The following is a 22,061-nucleotide window of genomic DNA, read 5'->3' on the forward strand; positions in this document are numbered from 1 at the left end:
ATTTTTTCAACTTTTTTTAGAACTTAAACTGTAAAAACTTATTTAAAAGTGAACCCAGGGCTGGGTCCATATGGGACAGAGTACATGCTGTATTTTGTCTCACCATGTCTGGCTTCAACCCATTATGATTGCATGTTCTACCATTGTCTGCAAGTCAATACAAAAACAGTGGAACCATTCACAGCTGGGTGACAATTCTCTGCAGTATTGTCTTTTTTTTTCTTTTTTTTTTTTAATTTCATTGGTTGTGAGCATAACCAAGACCATCTCTACAGCTAACTGAGGCAGTTGGGTTGTAAACTGGAATGTCTTCTGTCCAAGGTTGGTCCAACTTTGATTTAATCTTTTAATAACTCTTCCAAATAAAATAACTTTTAATTCAGCATTTTTAAAATGTAGACCATTTGTAAGTAACATAAATCCCAACTGAAATCCAAATTTTTCTGCAGTTTGTATTGGAGCTCTGAATTGACTGACTGCTTCGTTTAGATTCCGAGGAAAATCATGCATGACTTTTATGTGTGATTACACACCATGAGAATGTGTCATTGTGAAGTTTAAGTAATTGATACCTCAGTTGGAACAAACTTTTTATGCCTTCAGGTCAACAAAGACCAGGGATTCTAACTTTGGGTTTTTGTAAAAAGACTCGGCTATGTCTCTCGCTCAACACCCCATGTCAATAGTCAACAGCATTGTAGAATGTGACCCCTTGTAGAGCCCAGAACTTTATAACCTGTAATTTCAACATTTAACTGGAATTTGCATTAGGGTAGAAACAAGATGTGGTGTTTTGACATGATCTGGGTATGGTATCTGAGTGCATATAAGAGTTGAGCTACCTGGTAAAAAGAGTAATTTGCAGCGCATAACTGTCAGCATTGCAGCCTCACATGCCTTAGCAATATTAATTTTGTGCAAATTCATTTTGCATTAGTATTAGTTTTTGGCATATCATTGAGCCATAAAAAGTGTAAATTGGTCAGAGGGTAGTGTAGTGCTTAGGGACTTATAAAATGAAAGTGTCTGGTGTACATATCACTTTGCAACTACTGCAGTGTCCATGAACAAGGCATTTAGCCTGAATTGTTCCAGTTAGCATATTGTCCTATATAAAGTCTTTTCTGTGATTGAAAAAAGGATTTTAACCGACAGTAGTTTCTCCTGTACTTTAGTTATTTCTAATTCTGAAACTCAGCTGACCACAACTGTCTTGCGTGCCACAATTCCACCTATCCATTGCCAGAATTGCTTGTCAACACTGCCACAAGATATTGCGATGTTCTTGTAGTTCTGCCAAACTACTGCTGAATGCAGGGTTTTTAAGTGTTGGTGGGAGCAATGATGCAAAACTAGTCCCTGGCTGATACAAGTCTTTTCCTGGCCTGAATGATGCCAAAACGAAGTGGTGACCAAGTGCTCAGGCTCAAACTGACCTGGAGGACCCAGCTTGAGAAGATCATTTCTACAAGCTGAGCTACTTGGGAGGTAGTGGGACTATTATTTTAAATATTTATAAAATTTTTTTAGATTTAAGTTCTTAAATCTGTAGTGTTTGTTTTATAACTCTAGTTATAGAGGTCATAATGACAAAGTCCGCTAACTGGCGTGTGTCTGCAGAGGTGCACTACAACCAAGAACACCTCCTCTGCACCTCTACTCTTAAATGTCATATTTACAGTAGACAAATATTCTTATGGACCAATTTTTTTGTCCAAAAGTGATATAATGTAGACACCTTATGCAAATGACCTCTAATATGGTTGAGTTAGTGTGGTGTGAAACAAACCTATATTTGGGCTGCACCAGAAAACCAAGGCCAGAAACTGTCCAGGAAATGTATTTGTATTTCAATGCCCACAGTTTGTAATTAGCTGGATGACTAATAAAGAGCGGACCAAAACCATCTTTACAGAAGATGTCAGATTTGTATCTGTGATATACGTATTTATGGAAAAGAAAAAGGAGTTATTCGGAGATCCTGATTAACATCAGAATCAAATGGAAAAACTCAAGCCTGTGTATAAATACAGTAATTACATTCAAATAAACTTACAAGTTGAAGTCAAGTCAGTTATGGGGGTGCACATATGTTGATGTTGCTCTACAAAACATGAAACCTCAAATACCCTATTTATATTATTAAAAGAAAAGCAAATTTAATTTTTTTTTTTTTTTTTTAAATCAATTTGCACAGATTCCTTCTGGGAATAAATATATGTACCAAAGCTTGTGTAACATAAGTCGAATGAATTAAAACACTGTATCCAAAAACAGAACAAACATTTATTTTTATGAAATCCATAGAAACAAAAAAAGTTCATTTAATGACAGTTTGTTTCCCTCAAGTTTTAAATACACAAAGCTGATATCAAAAAGATTAATACACTTTTTTTTTTACTACACATTAATAACTTGAACAGCATGGAAAAGTGTATTCAAACTGAAGCTGAAGCCAACACTAAACCTAATTTACATTAACTATTTTTACATATTAATTTAGCGGTGCAGTTTTTCCTTCTCACGTGTTTCAGAGGAAGTCTTCGCTGTACACCACCTGGTTTCTCTTATCACGATACGAGCCCTTTGCACTGTTCTGCACAGCTGTCAAAAGATGGAGGAAAGTGAGAAACAAGGAGAGTCTTGATCTGTAAATTATGGTAGAAAGCATGGCAGTGAAGGACATGAGCATGCAACATGAAGGTTGGTAGTCGAAGTCTGTGCAGGGGCTCCGTTGTATCTTAAGTACTTAACATAGTTACGTCAAGTACCAGCCATAACTTGAAACAACGCCATCAAAATGACAACATACCCAAAGAGGCCCAGAGGGACTTTCCTGTGGCTGCCTCCAACATGGGTTGTTTCCGGGCGATGCTCACTTTGATCGTGGTGTCACCCACTGTAGTGCCATTCAGCTGCGATACAGTAAAGGAGAGAGAAGATGTTTTCAGCCCATTAGGGTTGCTATTAAAGCAGCATGAGGAAGTGGGCAGGTATACACACCTCAGCAACAGCCTGGTCTGCAGACTCCATCTTCTCAAAGGTAATGAAGGCACAGCTGGAGAGAAACGGGAAATGAAAGAGGAGCAGCAGAAAGTGGATCGCGCAGACAGAAACACCCTGGTGTTACTATGTTCCTGGCTTCTGCGTGACACACAACGTGCCTGTCCGAGGGCCAGGGCACTGGAATCCCATTTCCATGGCAGTGTGACATTGCTACAGTTCCTTTAAAAAAAAACGTTCTTCGGTTTCTGTGGATAAACCATATGAGGAAATGAAACGGAGCAGAGTGTTTTAAAATGTCGGCCTGGGTAGAGTCAGGGTGAGCAATTAGTATCTCAGATTTTTAAAGGTAAACAAACATGAATCTATATGTTTACAGCAAAATACACTTTGATAAGAAGGAATATTAAAGAAGTTTAGATATTAATGTAATATGATTTTGGCACCACAGCCCTGTAGATAAATTCCTGGTTCCCGACATACTTGCGAGGAGAGTCCATGGACAGGTCAATGATGGTGCCGTGCTTAGAGAAGGCAGTACGTAGGCTGTCCTCCACCAGGCCGGTGCCGTACACATACACCGTGTTCCCCTTCCTTACACCCCTTCGCTCTGGGTACGAGTCTGACCCTGTACATGGACAGGCATAACTACTGAGTGTTCTTCATAACTAGAATTGACATTTCAGCACAAGAATCACATTTGAAGGAATGGACTGGAGTAAGTGGGAGGCAGTGCGCACTCACGTCGGAATGGGGTGTCTCGTTCTCGATCCCGTTCTCTGTCCCTGTCCCTGTCTCTGTCCCTGTCCCTATCTCGGTCTCGGTCTCTTTCTCTGTCTCTATCCCTATCTCTATCTCTATCCCTATCCCTGTCTCTGTCTCTCTCTCTGTCTCGATCACGGTCTCTGCCCCTCTCCCGGCTCCTATCTCTGCTCCTGTCATGGTCGCGCTCACGATCCTTGTCCCTGTCCTTCTCTCTGTCCATGTCACGGTCTCTCTCTGCGTCACGGCTGGAGAAAGAGGAACTTCCTCCGTCCTCATCTTCACGCGAACGATGAGCAGAGCTCACAAAGCTGTAAAAGACAATGACGGGTCAGTACAGGACAGCGCATGCACACAAAGCGAACACACACACTGTCATCATGTGCTTCGAACAGACACTCACCTCTCATAGAGAGATTTTCTGTGGGTCCTTTTGCCAGACTAGAAGTAGAACAGAACCAGTTAATGGTGGGCGAACTGAACCTTAACGAATTTCGTATAACTAGATTAGAATGATCACAAGAAGAAAGTTGCTTCCATGATTGACTTCTAACACTGCTGTACTCCACTAGGAGGTGTTGACGCTCATCTCACACCCTGCAGTGATGTAACTGTTGCCTGCGAGTGTGTACCTCGGAAGGTTCTTCGTCAGTGGAGATGCTCCTTTGGAACGGCAGGAAGGCTGGGATAGGACCTTTCTCTGGGTCCTGGAGACAATTGAGAGAGGGACAGACTCTCTGTACTACTCTGGACAACATTTCCCCAGTATATCTACACAGTGTTCAGTGGGTCAATGTGCCATGTGCGGTGCTTGTTACCTTGAGTTTTCCCTCCAGTGTACGGGACCGTTTAAATCCAGAGTTCTTTGTCTCAGACTTGATGGCACTGATTGCTCCAGATTTAATGAGCATCTTGGCCTGTTCTGTGGCCGTTGCTGTGTCCAGTACAGGCTGATCTGACAGCGCTGAAGAAAAGGAAGAAAAAGGACACAGAGGTCCACATGGCAGCCATAACCACTTTCCATCATTAACATTTATTTATTTAGCAGACACTTTTCTCCAAAGCAACTTCCAGTGGATACTATGTAGTGTTATGAGCCCACACACCTTATTCCCCAAGGTGACTTACACTGCTAGATACACTATTCACAACGGGTCACTCATCCATACATCAGTGGAACACACTCTCTCTGTCACTCACACACTATAGGTGAACTTGAACAGCACGTCTTTGGACTGCAGGAGGAAACCCTTGCAGACACGGGGAGAACATGCAAACTCCACACAGACTGAGCGCTACTCACTGTGCCACTGTGCCACCCAGTATGAGTTCTACAACCAATCAAGATGGACTGTCCCAGCTATGACAGTTGCTCTTATTCATGTTCTTACTCGTTTAACATCAGATTTACGGAAAGTAACAGACAGGTTAGGGTCAGTGTTAGGGTTTTGGGTTAGAGTTAAAATACTGGCTGGATGTCAAAGACAACAGTGAAAAATGCAGACAGGTAAGTCACCGAAACAGAAAAAAAAAACAAGCAAAGCAGTTTCTTACTCCGTTTGAGTCCTCCTTGGTTTGCCTGGTTAGTGGAACTTTGCTTCTTCAAAGCCAGAAGAGCTTTTTTCTTTAAAGAACGAGACCAGGAAGTAAGACATGTTGTTGATTATTGTTACTAACAGTGTTATAATTATTAAAGAACACAGAAATAAGGAGAATTTGTAGGACTTCTTTTGAAAATCATTGCAATGCACAATGCAGGGGGCGCGGTGACGCAGTGGGTTTGGCCAGGTCCTGCTCTCTGGCGGGTCTGGGGTTCGAGTCCCGCTTGGGGTGCCTTGTGACGGACTGACGTCCCGTCCTGGATGTGTCCCCTCCCCCTCCAGTCTTGCGCCCTGTGTTGCCGGGTTAGGCTCCAGTTCACCGAAACCCCGCTTGGGACAAGCAGTTGTATTGTGTGTGTGTGTGTGTGTAATGCACGACACATCCTCACTGAACTCTATTTTCTCTCTCTTCAAGTTACAGTGTAGTGAATTTTACAAGTATCAGTGTGGTAGAGCATGAATAGAAAAATGAAGAGATTTCACCATGAATCTCAAGCATACATTCAATGCAGAGAGAGAATTTCACTGCCAGCAAGTAAACCAGGTATGAGGCCACCTGAAGGGATATGTGTTGGACAGACCTTTTTCTTCAGCTTTGCATATTTCTTTTGCAGAGACTCTTCTTCTTCTGTCAGAGAACTGGGAAACACCACCATCTTGGCCTGGCTGTGAAATAGGGGGGGGAATAAAAAAATCAAAAGAAAATTTGTGTGCATTTTTAACATTCACATTTATTCATTTAGCAGACACTTTTCTCCAAAGCAACATACAGCTCACAGAAAGCACAATGTGTGCATTACATTAGCAGAAACAGAGACTTAGATGAAGTAGTTACTTTGTTTCTTTCCACTACATGAACCAACATGATGGTGTATTAAATGGAAAAAAATTCCAAATACAAAAAAAAAACCACAAAATATAGCATAAAACTCATCTTATGAACTAGTCTATAGTGTTTATTTATGTACCTTTTCCTAACCCCCAACCAAATACAACAATGCAAATAAACTATAAAGTGTATATATATAAAATAAAATATAATAAACAAGACTGGACCAAACACATGGCTCACTTTGAATTCTGATGAAGACAATTTGATTCGGGCTGAAACACGAGCTCAAGTTCTATTCGCAGTGCAGTACAGTACGAGTACAGTAGGAGTGTACCATGTTTACCACAGCACCCATTCATTTACGATGCCTACCATTCATTCAATCTAGTCACGCAAGTTCTAGCCATGACATGACTTATGAGTCCAGCATTGTCTTCCTTGGTTTGTTTGATGTTTGTTTCAGGGTGCTATGCCATGCTGTGTGCCCTGTTGCATGGTGCAGTGATGTAAACCAGTACTGCATTTCCTTTGAATCTGTGTTGTTGTGTTTATGCCTCATCATCATCATCCCTCATCCCGCCAGCAGCAGCTGTCACGTCCTGGCAGGAAGCCGCACATTTCACCTCTCAAACACCACAATCCCGTCGCGATCTTGTCATATCTGCGGAGAGCATCATTTCAAAACAGAAAATCGCGCTCAAACTACCTGCACCCCGCAAGCATTACCTAGTGGAAATCACACTTTTCCCCTCTTTCTTTGTGGACGGCGCTGCAGCAGTAGCTCTGCCTCCTTCCACAACACTGACGCAGGAATATGACGTAACCCTTCGCGACGGAATAGAGAAACAGCGGCACTTCCTTTTTTGCCTCTCGTTTTTATTCTCAAAGAAGGAGGAATCTGTAGAAAAAACGAGGTAAGCGAAGCCCTGATATTATGAACATGCATTTTTGATGATGCTGACTGTTCCGTGGCTAACCGCCAACAAGAGGTAGCGCGGACTTGACGGTTTTTTTCTGCGACTTCCGCCCCTCACCAGCTGCGCGAACTGTCCAGCCCCCCTACTTCCGCCCCTCAGAGGCAGCGCCGAGTTGTGGCTCCTCACTTGCCTCAGTGAGGAAGAAAGCAACAGCACCGACAGTCATGGACAAGACAGGTGAGGAGTGTTCTGAGGCGGTGTTCAATGTGCTGCTTTTACGCAAAACATCATGGAAATTCGTAAAAGAGCGGAACAGTCGCGATGGGTTTCATCTGCAAGTTGTCCAAAGTTGGTGAATACAGCTAACATTAGCATAGCAGTGGACAGACAGACAGACAGACAGACAGACAGACAGACAGTCAGTTAGTGCTGTTCATGATGAGCCAAAGCAAAGGTTGTGACAAATGCTTATTTATTATGTCACTGACTTATTTCACTAACTCAACTGCGTCTTTTTCATGTTAGTATTTAACTAACTGGCCGAGCAGCGTAGTGAGCCAGTGGTCTCTCCGACACTTGGGCACTTTTTCTCAGTTAGAAGACAGAACCTACCTACCTAGGTTCAGGCCAGGATTACAGTTCATGATGAATAGATATTTCTTATATATATAAAAATACATATCTTGATTATGTTTTTATGATGAGTTCCCAAAATTACTTCTGCCAACTTTCCAAGTGTATGATGAAGTATCACAATAATTATAAATTATATATTATTAATTTACATTTATTAATTTAGCATGACGGTTTCTACAGAGTGACTCCCAATGAACTCTATGTAGTGTTATCAGCCCGCACACCTTATTCGGCAAGGTGACTTACACTGCTAGGTACACTACTTGCAATGGGTGACTCATCCATACATGCACTCACACACACACACACACACACACACACACACACACAATAGCTAGTACCTTTCTCCAAGTTTACTATGTTGGGTTTATATTGTAATTTAGCAATTTATACAGGAGGGTGTTTTGTACAGGGGCAGTTCAGGGTAAATATTTATGCAGGAGTACTTCAGTGGAAGCAGAGATTCAAACCTGGGTCCTTTCAGTGGAAATCAGCTGCTCTGAGCACTCCAGTACTTACTTGCTCCATGACCAGTGTTCAGTCATTTATATGAGTGTGGTGATGTTGTCTGTCTTTTCTCCAGAACTCTCGTCTCTGTCTGCCAGTGTGTTATGTGACTGGTGTAAAACCTGTGTTCTCCCTGTAGCGCTTCCCTCCCTCGGCCCCGGGGACCTCCAGCTTTCACTGCTGGAGATAGGCTGCTCAGGGAGGTTCGAGCTGCTCTCGCAACGATTGTCAGACAACCAGCCTTTACATCCTCTTAGCACTGTGAGTACTTAGAGCCAGTATATCAGTCCTCTTCATGCTCCCCTGCCCCTCATGGAGATTTCTTTCCATTCCCTTCTTCTCTCTTTGTGTTCCACAATCTTCCTGCCTCTCACAGTTGCCTCATGGCCTCCCCCCGACTGGCCTTGACCTGCGGGCGGAGGTGGAAACGCGCTTCTTGAGTGACCCAGAATGGCTTCCCATACATGACACAGATTCTGCCTTCCAGAAGTTCCTCCGGTACAAATACCTGCCTATCTGTATGTGACATCGTTTTAACTGTATAGAACATTCTGTGACCACTTGTTGGCCTTTCTGCCTTCAGAGTGGTTCAGAGGAAGCGGCAGGTGGAGTCTCTGCTCCACTGCGCTGTCTCCCCGATGCACTCTGGCCTGTCTGTGGTACGAGACCCAACCACCGGAATGCTCCTCGACTTCAATGAGGTACCGGCCCTGGTCTTTGGTATTTGAGAGCTATTCAATGATTCTGAGCTACAGAGGCAACCTTTTGCACTTATGTCCTTGCGTGAATTCATAAACCTTTATTTTTAGTGACAAGCCATAACATTATGTTGAATTTCTACTGTAACTTGAATATTTCCATAATGGTTTCCAATGGTTTTGAACTTTGTTTCCTTCCTGTCTCCCAGGTGTTGCTAGAGGACACAGGCTTGTCCTCAAAGAACTCACTTTCACTCTTACGGCCTCCTGGACCCCCCTCTGAGAGTCTACGTGGAAGTAATACCAACTACCCTTTTTTACCCGGTAAGATGGCTGACATAATAACTGCTGATAACAACCTATTCAAAGGACAACCTCTATGAATCATTTTAGAATTTTAAAATTGAAATGCAGATGGAGGTCAGTAATTGGTACACATCCTTCCTCAGCTTTCCAAGAATGAGCTGCAGAGCAGTCATTTAATTGGCAGGCCACATAATTTGTGCATGAATGCACACTGCAAACCCGTGAGTTGCCACTGGCTGCCAGTATTCACTAGTGACAGACGCACAGGCTCATTTAGTCAATGCTAACAGTACATTCGACCTGGAGCACGCTTCATAGTCAGCCTGGCAGAGGGTTTACCAGAGCAGCAAGAAACAGTCAGCTTGGACCAGCACACACTCTGCATCTGATGGGGCAAGGCCTCTGGAGGCATGTTGGACAACTCAGTCTCAGATAAAATAAAAGCTAAAAGTATTTCTTATATGCATGACATTGACCACCCCTCCCCTGCTCTCTTTTTCTCAGGGGGTATGGAGGAGCTCACCCTGGAACAGATTAAGAAGAAGAGTGAGCAGGAAGAGGAAATTGATTTTGAAAACGGTGCTTTCACGTGTTGGGTCCAGAGGGGTGATCACACATAAGAAACTTGATTATAGTCCTAATCCATACTTTTGTTCTACAGTTTCACAAATAAGTAACGTGACCTTGAGGAATATTTCCATTTTATTCAGTCATTTATATTTTTGAATATAAATGGCAAAACTTTTTAAAGGGTGCTCAGTTCTTTTTTGCTAAGTGACTAAAATGCAATGATTAACCTGTCAGAAACAATACTTAATGAAAGAGTTTGGAAGAATCTATATCATGGTTTGCTTCTTTATTTTTTTTTTTATAACGTCCTTGTTTATAGAATTTGATTTAACACGCTTTTAACTCTTCAACAAAGTGAACTATTAAGTATGTTTACTTGACACAACTCTCAGTGAAATGAATCCAAAGACACAAACAGAAAGCAATTTGCTAATGTGAAAGGTATGCAGTTTGAAGAAATGATGACTGTAAGGTCAGTCCTTTCATAATGTACTAGAGTACATCAGGTAGATAATTGTCCCCTTATACTATCCATGTGATGATCCATGTTCTGTGTCCCCAGGTTTGTTAACCGTAGCCCCAGGGCTTAAAGCCGGGATGGACTTCGCTGCCAAAGGTCTGCTGGTATCTCATAATCTCCACATGTTTCCACACACAGCCTGTCTTCAGCTGCTCCACAGGAAGAGCTGCATTTGTCTCCTTCATTAGGTTGTTTCTTTGCCTTTTCCAGAGCCCAGAACCTCAAGGGGAGAAGTCAACCTTCTGTCACTCCTTTCCAACTTCAATGATATCATTGACACTCAGCTAAATGAAGAGGATGGCGAGGAGAAGCAAAGAGAAGGGGAAGCACCTAAAATATCCAGGACCAACAGCCTTGAGGACCTTGGGATCAAGGTATGAAAGAGTCACATATTTCAGTCAGTCTGCTTCACGAATGGATTTAATTCTTTGCATGCTGCATTTTACTGCCAAAAAATGACCAATTCATTGTATTAAGATAACAAACGCAGTATATTGTTTTTGTTTTAATAGTTTATTTGATAATTTTATGTCATAGCAGATGGTGTTTAGAAATTTGTTACTGAAAGGTTACTGTGAAAATCTCATGAAGAGAACTCATGTTGTACCCTTCTGTGGGGTACTGCCCTAAATTGCTTCTACTCTATAAATAAATGGAAGTAAATTGCTTTGGGTTGTGTCTGATAAGTAAATAATGCAGTAGGATGGCTCTTAAAATTCTCTGTAGGACTCTACGTCTGCCCCTTCCCAGTCCGCTACCTCCTCTGAGGGCAAGAAAGAAGGAAGGGTGGAGAAGGAGGGGGAACCAGTAGAAGAGAAGAAGAGGTGGGCCATACCAGTGGACATCAGCTCTCCTTGCGAAGACTTCTACAAGCGCATTCCTGACCCAGCCTTCAAGGTGCAGACCGCACATGTGTAATGCATGTGGGCTGAGTGGGCGTTCATGTGGGTCATCTTCTCATTTCACGTGGTTGCAGTAGACTTCTGCTCCCTACAAAATCTAAAATGTAAGGAAAGGTCGACGGCAGATTTGGCTTCAGATAAAAGTCGAATGAATTGTTCTCTCTGTGGAAGAGTGTGAGCTTCAGAATTGGTACCTGCCCTGGTGACAGTTAAAATAGGCGTACTGTTGTTATAATACTAGCACCTGATGGATAGATGGATTGAAGCAACTTCTCAACTGCTGAAATACTACAGCTGCTCAAAAAAAATCAAGTTCTCAAACGTCAATAAAAATTCAGCACATTGTTGTGCAGTGATGCTTAAAAATAAACCCCATGTAGACTGTGAGAACAAAAACCTGGACTGCTTTGACTCTTGTCTCCCCCCCCCCCACAGTGGCCTTTTGAGCTGGATGTGTTTCAGAAGCAAGCTATCCTCCGACTAGAGGTGCATGACTCCGTGTTTGTGGCCGCGCATACATCTGCTGGCAAGACTGTGGTAGCCGAGTATGCCATTGCGCTCTCACAGAAACACATGACCAGGTATACATGTGCGTGCTTGTACATGTGTGTGTTTGCATATGTTCATTTTGGTATGATTCCTGTCACGTCTTCCATAGTATCACAGCGTCAGTTATACAGGTATCAGTTGTGCTTCCTAATCCTCTCCGTTTTTGGTTGTCTCTTTGGCAGGACCATCTACACCTCCCCCATTAAGGCTCTGTCCAATCAGAAGTTCAGGGACTTCAAGAACACTTTTGGAGATGTGGGACTTTTAACTGGGGATGTCCAGCTGAACCCCGAGGCCTCTTGTTTGATAATGACCACTGAAATATTGAGGTAAAGACAGACCACTCGATTCTTGGACACATTAAACCTGTCTTTTTTCAGATAAGAGATGTTAAATGTTCACCGACTCGCTCCATTTTCAGGTCAATGCTTTATAACGGTTCTGAAGTCATACGAGACCTCGAGTGGGTCATCTTTGACGAAGTGCACTACATTAATGACGCAGAGGTACTGAGCACCAGACATATAATTTATTACTTTCAGCATATGCTGTTCTTCCACTTTTGACCACACTTCTTCTGCCAGACACATTTCTTATCCAGACATTAAGAGTTTCAGATGTGAGTGCTGCTATTGTTGAAAGGGAGAAGGGGAAAGCCAATCCTGTTGGATATGACTCACGTGTACATGAATCCATGTGGCTGTGTTCTCTCTTCCCCCCCCTCCACCAGAGAGGGGTCGTCTGGGAGGAGGTGTTGATCATGCTGCCCGATCATGTTAGCATCATCCTGCTGAGCGCCACAGTCCCCAATGCCGTGGAGTTCAGCGAGTGGATCGGGTGCGTGCCAGTCCCCCTCTCTATTCCCTTGCTTTGTATGTGGCAGAGATTCCTGTATGCTTGTGGATCGTGCCCTTTTGTACCCTTTGTAACCTTTCTACCATGCTGCATTTTAAATGATGTCATGTGGATGAATGTTTAAAGTAGCTGGACTTGTGGCCAGCTGATTGAGATCCAATGAGGGGTGCTAGTCCTGAAACATTGGAAGCTGAGGCATTGAACCTGTGCTCCTTTAGGATGTAAAGGGATGCAGCAGCATAAATGCAGCCTACCTAAAGAGCCGTGACTGCAGATGCATCCGCCAAGCAGCAAAGGGTTGCTGAAGTGTGCATTTTTCATCTCCACTAAGGCATCTTGCCTCTCCCGTGTCACAGTCATGCTCTTACTCAAACTGTCAGCCATGCTGAAGATGTCCAGTTGTTCACAGCTGATCACAACTCACGTGGCTCTATCCTTCTGGGCTGTCACAGGCGCATAAAGAAGCGATCGATCTACGTGATTAGCACATTGAAAAGGCCTGTTCCCCTGGAATACTACCTCTACACTGGCAACAGCACCAAGACTCAGAAGGAGCTCTTCCTCTTGGTGGATTCAGCTGGGAACTTCCTCACCAAAGGGTAACCCCCCTCACACATCTTTTTTCAAGTGTTTTGACCAGTTATTAATTAATTGTAATTGCACAAAAAACTTAGAGGGATGTGGCACAGTGGTTAGAGCCTTTTCCTTACAGTCAGAAAGCTAAGTTAGAATCCCCATTCCTGCTCCAGGACCCTTGATCGAGGTATTTATCTTTTCTGTAGTTACCCTACTATATAAATGGGTAATTGTAATTAGCTTGACATTGCAAGTTTATTTTTTATGTGTTAGCTAAATAAATACATAAACTCTATACAAATCTGGCATGAAAATGTAATAGAGGTTTAACTTTGGGGAAGGCACTACAGACTATGTGAACACTTGAAGTTGGGGAAAGTGAGATGGATGCATCAAGCGCAACTTAGTCTCGTCTCTTTTATAAACATCTCTTGGTGGGTGTGATGTCAATTTGAAAAACTTCTTTCTTGAATTAATCATGTGTCTTCTTAATTAACAAAGCTAAATTCAGTGTGTCTGCAAGTTCGGCATGTAAAACGGAGAAGTGTGAAAAGCACCTTTTATTTAGAGAGTGAGAAATACAAGACTGCATCCGATTTGATAATTTTACTCACTCTTCCTGTTTCTCCGATCAGGCTTATTTTAACAGTAATGTAAATTTGTTCTGAGGGTCAGCAGGGATCCTCTTGATCCACCCGAAGTCAAAGGTTTGGATGGACTCTTTTGCAGTAATAATGATAGATACCAAGAGTGACAGTAATGCAGGTCTTTTCAGTTCTTGCTCTGTTGGGTCACAGTCCTTGAATCAGGTTTTAGATCCTCCTGATTCAACATCTCATTTTGAGCACAGCCCTTGAGCCCCCTTCCTCAGATCTTACTGGTGTAATAAGAGCCTGTGGGATTGTAGTGGTCACAGCACAGGCTCCATCATGTCCCCTACACAGGTACTATGCTGCTGTGGAGGCCAAGAAGGAGCGCACCAGCAAACATGCCCAGTCCTTTGGGGCAAAGAGCTCTTCTCAGAACACCACGGCCTCCCAGGTACTGTCATCTACACTCACGTTCCGCTACCATCTGTCTGCCTCTCTGTTGCTCTCTCACCATCCCATCTGTTTCTTCCATAGCTTTCTATGTCCCTCTCCTTGTCTTCTTCACTACCTCCAGGACCGGGCTGTGTGGCTGGCCCTCCTCCACTTCCTGTCACAGCAGCAGCTGACCCCTGTGGTGGCCTTCACTTTCTCCCGCACACGCTGTGATGACAACGCCCGCGCACTCTCCTCTATGGACCTCACCAGCTCTGTGGAGAAGAGCGAGATCCACTCCTTCTTCCAGAAGAGCCTCAGCCGCCTGCGGGGGGGCGATCGGCAGCTGCCGCAGGTAGGGGATCCCGAATTGGGTGTGGGGGCTGTGGGTCATGGGTTCTGTACCACTTCATTGATTGTCTGTGTTGAAATCATCAAAGGCAGAGTCTGCACACGGACTGCAGAGATACGACTACCATGTTTGGTTCGCATTTAACAGATTTCTCTGTCTATTTTTAGCATGTACCTTTGCTTTTCAGTGTGGATGATTCAAAACTGGTGCAGTACAATGCTTGAGAACAGTCTGTCTTGAGTAGTTATGACTTTCTGTTCAAACCTTCCTCCCATATAAACAGTCCATCGTGTACTCCAGGGGTTCCTCAGTTCTCTGTGACTCGGCACATGGATACTGCACTGTTGCGCGTCTTAATAATCCACCCACTTAATTCCCTCGCTCACCCTCTCACTCCCTCCCTCTCTCTATCTCCATCTTCCAGATTCTTCTGATGAGGGACCTGTTGAAGAGAGGCATAGCCGTGCATCACAGCGGCATCCTGCCCATCCTGAAGGAGGTCATTGAGATGCTCTTTTCCAGGGGACTTGTAAAGGTTTGCATAATTGATTGGCCCACATCCTCAACACCACACAGTAATAGTGCTGGCACTGCTGTGCAGTAACGCACAGGGCCTCTTTGTCCCAGGTGCTGTTCGCCACCGAGACATTTGCCATGGGTGTGAACATGCCGGCCAGGACAGTGGTGTTCGACAGCATCCGCAAACACGACGGCACCGGCTTCAGAAATCTGCTTCCTGGTATAGACTCCACACTCAGTATCATCTCTGAGCCTTTACTTGTTAAAAAAAAAAAAAAAAACAATGCCAGAAATCAGTGATAAGAGGATACAGATGTGTTATTTTTGTTATATATGTTCAAAATGCAGCATTGTTTATAAATTGGAAGTTGCCTGAGTCTAACATGGTCCACCTGTTGTTTAGGAGAGTTCATTCAGATGGCAGGCAGGGCAGGCAGACGGGGTCTCGATGCCACGGGAACCGTCATCATCCTGTGCAAGGCTGGGGTGCATGACATGGGAGATCTGCATGCCATGATGCTGGTCAGTATACGCCTTCCGCACTCACTCATCACTCTCGGGGTGAGTGGCGGGTTAGCTAGCCCACGCTCCGTAAAATAGCTTCTGCAATAGTGTCACGATGCTTCAATCCAAAGCTATTTTCGCACCTTATCCATTTATACTGTTAAATATTTTGCTGGAGTATTTCAGGTAAAGGACTTTCATCAAAGGTATAGCCTTCTGAAACATAACTAGGAAGTTGCTTGTTTATCGGTCCACATTCTTGAGTGCAGTGCTACGTGCCCTGAGGTGGAGAAAATGCATTTGTGTGTGGATGTTGTGAATCCACACATCCAGCAGAAACAGAACCCCAAAACTGACAAAAGTACATTTATCACTGTGTTCTTACCTGCCGATGCCAGGGTAAGCCCACGGTTCTGCAGTCCCAGTTCCGGCTCACCTACACTATGATCTTAAACCTGCTGCGCGTGGAAGCCCTGGAGGTCACCGACATGATGAGGAGAAGCTTCTCCGAGAGCCACCGTGACACCCAGGTACCAGCCAACACCAATTGAGCTGGAAATTACTTTCAAGGCTTGGCCAGCTAGGCTCAGTGTCCACACACTCTGTAACACCCGTACAGGATATGGGGTTCAAGATGATAGTTTTAGTGTGGATGTCAGTTTTCTACAGACAGTCTTCCTGCTCCCTTTGTCCTACTTGTTTCATAACTTCATTCCTTCCTCACTCCTTTTAGACAGATGAATCATTGTCATTCTGCAGGGTTATCACTGGTGGAGAAAGTTTCCTTTAAATCTTCAGGGTGCTCTGTAATTACAATTGTCATTTTTGGTCTTAGTATGTTATGCATTTTCATGCTGTATAAAAGTTCCAGTTGAGGCGGCATAATGGCATACCAGGTAGCATCGGTGCCTTGCAGCCTGCATTTGGATGGGTTTCCTCCAGGTTCTCCGATATCCCAGGCTTTCTGAGTCTAAAGATGTGTTTAAGGTGGACTGGTGACTCTAAATTTTGTGTGTGTGTGTGTGTGTGTGTGTGTGTGTGTGTGTGTGTGTGTGTGAGAGAATTCCCTGTGATGAACTGGTGTCAGGTCCAGAGTGTACCCTTCCTTGCACAATATTACTTCGAGTTAAATTCTTGTGTCTGCCACAAAGACTTAGTTTAAAGCAGTTTCTCTCCACATCGTCATACTGTGTGTGTGTGTTTCACGTGTGCTTCAGAGCCAGGAGAAGCGGATTGCACAGCTCAGGAAGAAGCTGGCTTCCCTCCCTCCCCTGGACACGGACGGCCAGCTGGCAGACCTGGTGCCTTTTTACCAAACATTAACCGAGCTACGAGTCACCAGTGAGAACCTGCAGGTATTGTCACACTTACCATGAGAACAAGCGCGCGCACACACACACACACACACACACACACACACACACACACACACACTGTAGGGATTGTCACACGAGCCAAAACAGCCCCTGGTGGCCCACTAGCTGCTGGTCCCTCAGTGAGCCTGCAGCCGCTCACCCTTCTTTGTGTACAGTGATTATACAGGCTGTTGACCTCCTCCCCTTCTGTGTGGGTGTTAGAGGGCGGTAATGGAGTCCGTCAATGGACTGAAAGCCTTATCCGTGGGCCGTGTGGTGGTGGTCAACAACTCGCAGCATTGCAACGCCCTGGGAGTCATTCTGCAGGTCTGTGTGTGAGAACCAATTATTGGTATCTGTTGTTGATGCGGTGTGGTTACTACTTCCTTTGTTGTGTTATTTTTTGAGTGGAGTTCTCTGTACCATTAAGAGTCGTATAAACTGCATGATTAAAGTGTGTTTTTTTTTTTTTTTTTTTTTGCTTTCCTATATTAGATTTTTATTTGTTGTGCATATGCATTATTTGTCCAAATGTTGTCCTGTTTAGGATACCTGTACTCTGTGCTTTTTTGTCGTGTTGGGGCTGATCGCCACTGTGTTGATGTTCCTGTGATGCTGCCTCTCTGTTCCTCTTGGTCACTCAGGTGTCCAACGACTCCACAAACCGCTCCTTCACAGCACTCATCCTGTGTGAAAAGGGCAAGGAGGAGGGTGGGGCTGAGCCACAGAGCAGCATTGCCACCTTGCAGCACCTCTACAACCCTGCTGTTTTTATACCGGACGGTGGGGAACTGACACACACACACGCGCATACGCAGACACCCACACGCGCGCGCACACAGAAGCCTCTGCAACTCAGGGCTTTGTGTACATGATACTGGGAACGTTCTCTCTCTTCCCTCTTATTTTTCCATTCTCTTTTGTCCTCACACTCCTTTGCAATACTGCACTTTTTATACCTGAAAGTAAGGAACCCTCTGGCTGACAGGGGGATGCACAAACAACAAGACACATCTTCACTGACATGATCCATTAATCCAACTCTGTAACACTGATCCTAGTCCATACATAGCTTTTTTTAGATGGGCTTTTGTGATAATTCCAAGGTAGGAACTGTCCCTTTAAGTGTATTCTTTCTGTATTATTTAACCCCAAGTGACCCTCCAGTGTGTGGTGTGTTTGTGTGGGGCAGGTCCCTGTGGCCACACTGTGCAGAAGCTGAAGCTCCAAGACATCTCAGCCATCACCACAAAAACCCTCAAAGTGATTCCTGAGAGGATTATCGACAATTACAATAAGAGACAACAACCACGCTTCAGGTGTGTGTGTGTGTGTGTGTGTGTGTGTGTGTGTGTGTATATATAATACATATAATTCTTAACTGTCTCTGGCCTCCCTCTTACGATATCACTCCCCCTACATGGACTCCAGGCTGGATCCCCCTGGTCAGGCCATTTCCACAGCAACACAGGAGCTTCTGCGTCTGGCGGAGTCCAACCCAACAGGCATCGCCACCCTTGACCCTGTGAACGACCTCCAGCTGAAGGGGATCGAGGTGGTCGAGGCCTCGCTTAGGATGCGAGCACTGCAGGAGAGCCTGCGAGAGTTTAACTGCGTCCACTGTCCAACCTTCTCTGAACAGGTACTGGTCCAGTCAGGTCTGTTACATTTGACTACCAGCCATGGGCTTTTTGTTCAATGTGAAATATGGTATTACCTCTTAAGTCTATAGGAGTCATTCATCTCTCACTGCCTTTGTAAACACAATGAATTTCACTGCCTCTTTAATTCAGGCCATGTATCACATTACCATCAAGTTTAAAATTTGCTTACTGTACTATTCAAGATGGAGGTGGAAATATGATCATATCCTGGATTCAGCCATAACTGTAACCCATTTCGATTAGAAATCTAAGCACTATTTCTCTTTGCCATACTTTTTTTCTTTCTTTCTGCAAGTCACTACATGTGTTTACATATGGGTTGTGTGCATATTGTGTATTTATAGATATTTATGACAGATAACAGTAAATTGTGTGCTACTCAGTGACAAGCTTTACTGCTGTGTTCATTGTCCACGTGACTGCTGTGAGATGCAGCTGATTTAAAGCCCTTCACCCCTGTCTCCCCCTCCTCCTTGTTTTAGTTTGCCCAGGTGCAGGAGAGAATGAGTATCCAGGAGGAGCTGGACACCCTGCTCTTCCTCGTCTCAGACCAGTCGCTCTTGCTCTTGCCGGAATACCACCAGAGAATCCGGGTGTGTGTTTCTTGGTCCTTTGAGCCACCTTATCTATGTGCCACCCTCAGTGCCCAAACACTGCAGTTTTGCCCCTTGCTCTAAGTAAATGGCATAATTCTAAAATGCACCACACATGTGGAGAACAGGTGGAACATTTTTCCACTCAGAGCACTGGGTGACGTACAGCCCTGCTCTAGTACTCTTGATCCAGATTCCTGACCCTTAATTGCTCCAGTAAATTACCTAGCTTTCTAAAGTAGGAAAAATAATAAGCAGCAAAAAAATGGTAATGTGTCATTTGTACTTTATCCAGTGCAGTTTAAATATCAAACTGCTTTGTAGGTTTCATCCATTTTCCCATATGATGTTTACTGGAACATATGTGGTTAAGCACCTTCCTCCAGGGTCCAGCTGCCACCCTCTCTTGGGGTTTAGAGTAGCACTTGTGTGCCTGTCTGCCCCACCACCCAGGTGCTGGAGTCTCTAAATTATGTGGACTGCAAGGGCGCCGTCCAGCTGAAGGGTCGAGTGGCCTGTCAGATCAGCAGCCATGAGCTGTTGCTCACGGAGCTGCTGTTTGAGAACACCCTGAGTCCGCTAGCCCCCGAGGAGAGTGCTGCCCTGCTGTCCTGCCTGGTGTTCACCCAGAACACACAGACCGTCCCCCACATCACCAGCACCCTGCAGGAGGTACACATGCTGCTGTGCGTTTGGGTCTTTCTGTGTGCGCAGTTGTGTGGGAGTACTGAATGGTTATTTCGTTATGAGCTTTTTTTTTTTTAGTTTCTCTCTGAGCACAGTGATGATCACAGGCAGATGGATGCATGTGGAGTGTCCACGTGTCTGCATGTGAGACAGCATATTTTCAAGATTGTAAAGCAGGCACTGTTATGATTTCGCCCCCCCATCTACAAATGGCTCACTGGAGTACCTGCTCCCTTTCTCCCTATTCTCCTGGAAGGCCATTGATCGAGTGCTGTCGGTGGCCCAGCGAATAGGCGAGCTGCAGAGGGACTGTGGCCTGGCCCAGTCGGCCGAAGACTTTGTGGCCCAGTTCAAGTTTGGCCTGACAGAGGTGGTGTACTGCTGGGCCAGAGGGATGGTGAGTTCAGCTTGTTCCAGTATGATATGAGTGTGTGTAGGTGTATTCATATACTGTATTAACTCTTCTCACTGCTCGTTGCAGCGTGTTGTCAGTGAGTATATGTTCTCCTCCCTCACATAATGGGCTTAATTCATTCATAACATCACCCTATTAGGCAAGTTCTTGTTGTGATGGGATTGGATTTCCATTATCTTTTATGGCGGGGGGAAGTAATCAGTTTCAAAAGGAAAAAATGATTTCTTTCTTAATTATTAGATTTTAATTTTACTTATTTCCTGCCTTGCCACCCTTTCAAAATGCCATTTTTCATTTCAACTTGAGGCATTTTATTCATAGCATTTGGCTCATGAATGTTTATGATATAAAGAAATAAAGGCCACAAAAATCACTGCCTGTCTTTCACGCTACAAAACATAACAGACGCTATGCCCTTATGGGTGCCATGTAGCACCAACAAATGACTGATTCAAAATTCTTAATTTAATGGCATATCAAGGCTTTCTCTACGCTAGTGATCTTTGCTTCCAGGATAACATAGAGATTACTGCCCTGGATTTAGTCAGAAAATAGCCAGACTGATGCCACTGAGGGAGAAAACCTTTTGGGTTTGAGATACCAAGTGTGCATCTTTGCCCCAAAAAGTCTGATACAAGCACTGATGCTGTTGTCACAGAGTAAAATACCCGTTGTCAAAGTAATAGTGGTAACGGGGGAAAAAAATGCCTTTGTACCGAATAAGCCCCTTACATAAAAAGGCTGTATATTAACCTGTTACATCAGGGATGGGTGTACAATATATTCCCCTCTGTGTGTATATACTTTATTACCTTGTATGTGCCCAGCCCTTCAGTGAGATTGCCCAGCTGACAGATGTGCAGGAGGGCACGGTGGTGCGCTGTATCCAGCGGCTGGATGAAGTGCTGCGAGAGGTGAGGCAGGCTGCGCGCATCGTGGGTGACTCCGTCCTGGGAAGCAAGATGGAGAAGGCCTCGCTGGCCATCCGCCGGGACATCGTGTTCACGGCATCTCTCTACACTCACTGACACACACGGGACGTGGGGGATGGACGGCGGAGGATGGAGAAGCAGCACGAACAGAGTTGCACATGACAAGGACACAGACAGACTCTAACTTGAGGGCTGTACCTTGACGGCTGGAAACGGATCAGTTCAGCAAGGCTGTAATTTATTGTGCTGTAATAAAATCCACCGTATTGCAACACTGATATCAGGCTCTTATTTAACCTCCGTTTTGGCCCTTGGTTTATTTAACAAATGAATTAGATGTTGTGATTCAGAAGTATTTTCTTATTTTGTGTTCATTCACTATAAGCAGGGATTGTGAAGTGTGAAAGCAGAGCAGGTTGGAGGCGTTTGATGAGCTGCTATGCTGCTGGAGATGTTGTGGCGAAGGGTGTCAGATCCGAAGGAAAGGCTCTACTCTGTTCCCACGGTGACATCGCTCCAGTACCTTCTTCATCATTCACGGACTTCAGTTGAATCTTCTGGAACCTACAGAGTGTTTAGGAGATGTAAATCGGTGTATTGCTTGATTGCACACACAGCTGAACACAGTTCAATGGTGTATCTTACAAGTTTTGCAGATTTTGGTCATTTTTATTTTTTCCACAACAAGTAATTTGTTACCCAAGGTTTCAAAAGGAAAATTAATCACATTGTTTCCATATTTAGGTTATAGTTGAGTCAAGCTTGTTTTTAAAATGCCAAAACA

At 44.3% G+C, this 22,061-nt stretch overlaps 2 protein-coding genes across 2 annotated transcripts; one reads left to right on the forward strand and one right to left on the reverse strand.

Annotated features, from left to right (window-relative positions):
* Positions 1–2,339: 2,339 nt before the first annotated feature.
* On the reverse strand, positions 2,340–6,999 carry nelfe (negative elongation factor complex member E). Its single transcript, XM_018754370.2, has 11 exons — positions 6,925–6,999; positions 5,948–6,032; positions 5,320–5,389; positions 4,584–4,729; positions 4,398–4,472; positions 4,169–4,206; positions 3,748–4,076; positions 3,487–3,631; positions 3,004–3,058; positions 2,813–2,915; positions 2,340–2,604 (listed from the first exon to the last, which is right to left on the reverse strand). Exons 2-11 carry the CDS (start codon positions 6,020–6,022, stop codon positions 2,531–2,533), a joined length of 1,110 nt encoding a protein of 369 aa, XP_018609886.1. The 5' UTR covers positions 6,023–6,032; positions 6,925–6,999; the 3' UTR covers positions 2,340–2,530.
* An 84-nt stretch (positions 7,000–7,083) lies between these two features.
* Positions 7,084–21,695, forward strand: skic2 (SKI2 subunit of superkiller complex). Its single transcript, XM_018754487.2, has 30 exons — positions 7,084–7,112; positions 7,236–7,352; positions 8,398–8,519; positions 8,635–8,756; positions 8,842–8,959; positions 9,166–9,280; positions 9,767–9,841; positions 10,395–10,448; positions 10,563–10,726; positions 11,079–11,249; positions 11,690–11,835; positions 11,986–12,132; positions 12,225–12,309; positions 12,534–12,640; positions 13,111–13,257; positions 14,179–14,275; positions 14,399–14,611; positions 15,033–15,143; positions 15,236–15,347; positions 15,531–15,649; positions 16,030–16,161; positions 16,849–16,986; positions 17,209–17,313; positions 17,631–17,769; positions 18,179–18,305; positions 18,418–18,628; positions 19,133–19,243; positions 19,697–19,915; positions 20,187–20,327; positions 21,173–21,695. The coding sequence occupies exons 2-30, from the start codon at positions 7,340–7,342 to the stop codon at positions 21,371–21,373; spliced, it is 3,762 nt and encodes a 1,253-aa protein (XP_018610003.1). The 5' UTR covers positions 7,084–7,112; positions 7,236–7,339; the 3' UTR covers positions 21,374–21,695.
* The last annotated feature ends 366 nt before the right edge of the window (positions 21,696–22,061 follow it).

This window comes from Scleropages formosus, chromosome 23, assembly GCF_900964775.1.
Source record: "Scleropages formosus chromosome 23, fSclFor1.1, whole genome shotgun sequence".
Classification (NCBI taxonomy): domain Eukaryota; kingdom Metazoa; phylum Chordata; class Actinopteri; order Osteoglossiformes; family Osteoglossidae; genus Scleropages; species Scleropages formosus.